We start from the raw sequence: 5,192 nt of genomic DNA on the forward strand, positions 1-5,192 counted from the left end.
TATTCATGTACCAAGTAAATGATAACATAAAAGTATCATTTTCAATTGACAAAATTTTGTAACCGAACCCATATGTATGTATGTGTGTATATATATATACTGTGTTTTAAAATACTCACCTCGAGGCACACCTAGGCGGCCTCAGAGGCTAGGTGGGTGGCTTGCCGCCTCTGTTTTGTGGGAGTCAGCAAAAAACTCGCCAATCTTTGTCGAAGTGCGCCTCAGAGAGTTCGATTGGGCGTCGATTGGGCGCCTCAGAGCGAAAAACTCGCCAATCTGCGTTGAGCAGCCAAATGGCCCGGGCTTCTGCTCCCGCAGTTTTTCCATGGAAATACGATGTGTTTCTGAGTTTCAGAGGTGAAGACACCCGCCGGGGTTTTACAGATCATTTATACAAACAGTTGGAGGCGCGAGGAATCAAGACTTTCAGGGACGAACCAGAATTTGAAAGTGGGACAGATATCAATCCAGAGCTCCTGAGGGCAATTGACCAATCAATGTCTGCAATCATAGTTCTTTCGACAAACTTTGCTTCTTCAAGTTGGTGTTTGCGAGAACTTACTCATATTGTTCGTTGCATGAAAGAGAAAAAGAGAATTTTTCCCATTTTTTATGGCGTGGATCCTTCTGATGTACGCCATCAACGAGGGAGGTTTGGCGAAGCCTTTGCGGAACATGAAGTAAATTATCGAGAACACGTAAATGAGTGGAGAAGGTCGTTAAAAAGGGTGGCTGATCTCGCTGGGTGGGATTCAAGGGATTGTAGGTAAGCATGAGGCAACAACTGACGTTTATAGCTGAAGAACAATTTTTTTCTATTGAGTTTCAACGTTACCAAGCACTTTATTTTAGGATGTGATGATTTTTTATTTACGTTGTTTGTTCTTTTTGTAGGTATGATACAGAGCTTATCCAAAGAATCGTCAATACACTATGGGAGGAAGTGCATCCTACGTTGTCAATGTTAGATTCCTCAGAGAGGTTTGTCGGAATCGATTCTAAACTGGAGGAAATAGATTTGCTTTTAGATACAGATGCAAACGATATTCGCTTTATAGGGATATGGGGGATGGGTGGAGTGGGTAAGACAACCCTAGCTAGATTAGTTTACGAGAGAATTTCTCATGATTTTGAAGGTAGCAGCTTTCTTGCTAATGTTAGAGAGGTGTGCTCTAAGGATGGTATAGCTCATCTACAAAAGCAGCTTCTTTCTGAAATCTTAGGGGAAAATAACATACAAATTTGGAATGCTTATAGTGGAATCACTAGGATAAGTAGGTGTTTATGTAATAAAAAGGTTCTTCTCATACTCGACGATGTGGATCAATCAGATCAACTGGAAAAGTTGGTCAAACAAAAAGAGTGGTTTGGTTTCGGGGGTAGAATCGTCATTACAACTAGAGATGAACGTTTGTTTGTTGAATATGGTATAGATATGGTATATGAGGTTAAGCCATTAACCCAAGATGAAGCTCTTTTTCTCTTTAGTCGGAAAGCCTTTAAAGATGATGAGTTGGAAGAAGATTTTTTAGAACTGTCTAAATGTTTCATCAGTTATGCAAGTGGTCTTCCATTAGCTCTTGAAACTTTAGGGTCTTTTTTGTACAAAAGAGGTCGAGATGAATGGAAGAGTGCACTAGATAAACTGAAGCAAGCTCCTAATAGAACAATTTATGAAACATTGAAAATAAGTTATGATGGACTAGATAAGTCTGAGAAGAGAATCTTCCTTGACATTGCATGTTTCCATAAGTTTTATTATTATGAGGACAATGCATGTTTCTACACTTGGTATAAAAAGAAGCAACTAGTTGAAGTACTAGAGAGTTGTGGCTTTGCCGGTGCTCGTATTATGGTAGATGTTCTTATTGAGAAATCTCTCTTAAGTGTTTCAAACAAGTACGTTTCTATGCATGATTTGATACAAGAAATGGCATGGGAAATTGTTCGACAAGAGTCGAATGAGGAGCCAGGTGGTCGTAGTCGGTTGTGGCTTCGTAATGATATCTTGCATGTGCTTGTAGAGAATACGGTAAGAAGTTGCGTGAAAATGAAAATACCAAAGTTTGGATAGGACACTATAATATTATTGAACATGATAAGAGACTTGATTACGAAATTAACAATTCCTTTAATCCTATTTATCAGGGATCAGAGGCAATTGAAGGCATAGTCTTATGCTCGAGTGAATTTGAAGAGGCACACTGGAATCCTGAAGCATTCACTAAGATGTGTAAGCTGAGGTTGCTCCACATCCATAATGTGAGCCTTTCTAAGGGCCCCAAGTATCTTCCAAATGCATTAAGAGTTCTCAAATGGAGCTGGTATCCCTCCGAATGTCTACCACCAATTTTTCAACCGGATGAACTTACAAGACTTAGTCTGCAGCATAGCAAAATTGATCGCCTTTGGGATGGAATAAAGGTAGATGATTGGAAAATTGATTTTTACACTGTCAATTACAATAATTGTAGTTTCTGAACATGAACTGTTGTAACATTTCTATTTTGTACAGCACTTGGGCAAGTTGAAGTCTATCGATCTTAGTTACTCCCACAACTTGACAAGGACCCCAGATTTCACAGGTATTCAAAATCTCGAGGAGCTAGTTCTTGAAGGTTGTACAAATTTAATTAAGATTCATTCATCCATTGCGTTTCTCAAAAGGCTTAGACTTCTAAATCTCAAAGACTGTAAAAGTGTTAAGAGTCTCCCAAACAAGGTAGAAATGGAATCTCTTGAAGTATTTGATATTTCTGGCTGCTCAAAACTGAAAAAGATTCCAGAATTTGTTGGAGAAATGAAAATTTTCTCGAGGCTTTCTTTAAGCCGAACTGTTGTTCAGGAAATGCCTTCCTCAGTTATACGTAGGAGTTTGGAGGAGATTGATTTAAGTGGAATTGCTTTGAGAGAGACGGAATCCTCCCTGGTTTCAGTGAAAAATTTGGTACTATCAAATTTTCTTGGATGTAATGCACCACCAGCTAGATCATGGTCTTCCTTCTTCACTTCTGGCGAATTTCCAGCAAAGGTTTCTCACCCTGCGAGTGTGGTCTTAGCTTCGTTGAAAGATTTATGCTTTCTGAAGGAATTAAATCTGAAGAACTGCAATCTTTGTGAAGGAGCAATTCCCGATGATATTGGTTTCTTGTCCTCTTTACGAGCACTAAATCTTAGCGGAAACCATTTTGTTAGCCTTCCTGCAAGCATCAGCGGGCTTTCTAAGCTGGGGTCTTTTGTATTGGATAATTGCAAAAGGCTTCAACAACTGCCAGCCATTCCATTAAACAGCGTCTTAAGTATATTCATGGAGAATTGTACTTCCTTAAAAATGCTCCCATGTTTACCACATGCTTGCAGATTAAGGTATTTTTGTTTGCGTTCTGTCAATTGCTTCAGTTTGGCTGGAAATCAAGGTTGCAATGCCATAATATATCTATGGGGTTTTTGAACTTTAATCCTTCAAGAAGATTAAAATTTAAAAAAAACCTGGTGTTAGATTAAATATTGATTTTAGTCCCTAATGCCTTAATTCAAAATAATTAATGTGCATTTTATTTAATGTCTCCCATTAAATATTTAAATTTATTAATACACAAATTTTAATTTATTTTTTGACCAAAAAAGAGTTTTTTAATTTATTAATTTTATTTAACATTCTTCAAATTTGAAAGACTCAATTAATGTACCTAAATGTTAGTACCGAAATGTATGTACCTAAATGTGTGTACCGAAATGTATGTACCGAAATGTATGCACCGAAATGTTAGTACCGAAAATGTATTATATTGAATTAATGTACCTAAATATTTGTATCGAAATATATGTACCGAAATGTGTGTACCTAAATGTATGCACCAAAATGTGTTATAATAAATTTAATATACCTAAATGAAGAAGATAAAGTACATAAAAATATATTGTATAACAAAAATTAGTTTATCTAAATGTTCACAACAAAATATATTACGATGAATGAAATGAAAATAAAAATTATAATGAAATAAAATCAATACATTAAAAATTAGAAAGAATAATTAAAAAATCAAAATATAATTAATAAATGAGGTTATTAATGTATCAACAGACTAAAATTAGATTTTGATCTTACTCATGGTTTTAATCAAAAAGTCATATTTGTCAAGGATTAAAATGAAGTTTTCTATATATCTAATGCTAAAGAGATTCATTCAGGTATAGTAATTCCTGATTCATTCAGGTATAGTAACTCCCTCATCTCCTTAGTTGTGTACATTTATTTGCGTTGTTACTTTGTGCAGGAGCTCCCTCATTTTGTGAAACGTTTCAGTATAGTAATTCCTGGAAGTGAAATTCCTGAGTGGTTCAATAACCAAAGCATGGGGGATTCGGTGATTGAGAAGCTACCTTCGCACTCATGCAATAGCAAGGTGGTGGGGTTTGCTTCATGCGCTCTATTTGTAGCTGCACAAAATATTTCAGCTCCCAATCGTGCACTACAATGTCCAGGACATGATGGGCATAGAATTATGTGTCATCACAGTTTAGGTTCAAACAACAACTTTCAATCCATTGGCGGCTTTGGACCTACTCAGCTTAACGAGGTAGCGTCGGATCACCTTTGGTTGGTATTTCTATCTAGGAAAGCCCTTTTGCAATCTGTGACCAATCGTTGGGAGGAGAAATGTTGTGTAGAATTTTTGATGTGTATTTCATGAAGAAACAATTACAAATGAAACATATATATAGGAAAAGAAAGTAGACATAAGCCTAACTTGCCTAACTTGCCTAACTTGCATAATTTCCTAACTTGCCTAACTTGCCTAATTTACACAAAGAATGTTGACTAGCCTAACTTCACTAGTCATCCAACATGTTTATTTCATGCATGCATTTTAACACAAGATATGACTTTCATGCATTCTTCCAACACTCCCCCTCAAGCTGGATCGAGGGGATTCACTGAGCCAAGCTTGCCCAATAACCGATGAAACTGAGATGATGCTAGTGCCTTTGTAAAAAGATCTGCTAGTTGATCATGGCTTCGTGTGAACATGGTCCGGATGATTTGCGTTTGAACTTGAGCTCTGATGAAATGACAATCCACTTCAATATGTTTGGTTCTTTCATGGAACACAGGATTGGCAGCAATGTGCATGGCTACCTGATTATCACACATAAGCGTCATAGGAGTAGAACTAGGAAACCCTAAG

General features: G+C 36.9%; 1 protein-coding gene across 1 annotated transcript; it reads left to right on the forward strand.

Moving 5' to 3' along the window:
- Positions 1-293: 293 nt before the first annotated feature.
- Positions 294-4,697, forward strand: LOC126621780 (disease resistance protein RUN1-like). The gene is made up of 6 exons (XM_050290356.1): positions 294-766; positions 895-2,032; positions 2,149-2,424; positions 2,516-3,238; positions 4,132-4,194; positions 4,281-4,697. Exons 1-6 carry the CDS (start codon positions 294-296, stop codon positions 4,695-4,697), a joined length of 3,090 nt encoding a protein of 1,029 aa, XP_050146313.1.
- Positions 4,698-5,192: the final 495 nt, after the last annotated feature.

This window comes from Malus sylvestris, chromosome 5 (genome assembly GCF_916048215.2).
Source record: "Malus sylvestris chromosome 5, drMalSylv7.2, whole genome shotgun sequence".
NCBI lineage: Eukaryota > Viridiplantae > Streptophyta > Magnoliopsida > Rosales > Rosaceae > Malus > Malus sylvestris.

What these genes read in the sequence shown, in the direction of transcription:
- LOC126621780 (XM_050290356.1), top strand. Translation starts at nt 294, where the DNA reads ATGGCCCGGGCTTCTGCTCCCGCAGTTTTTCCATGGAAATACGATGTG. An exon ending in TGGGATTCAAGGGATTGTAG is followed by an intron (nt 767 to 894) that starts GTAAGCATGAGG and finishes TTCTTTTTGTAG; the next exon opens with GTATGATACAGAGCTTATCC. An exon ending in TTTCTAAGCTGGGGTCTTTT is followed by an intron (nt 3,239 to 4,131) that starts GTATTGGATAAT and finishes TTAATCAAAAAG; the next exon opens with TCATATTTGTCAAGGATTAA.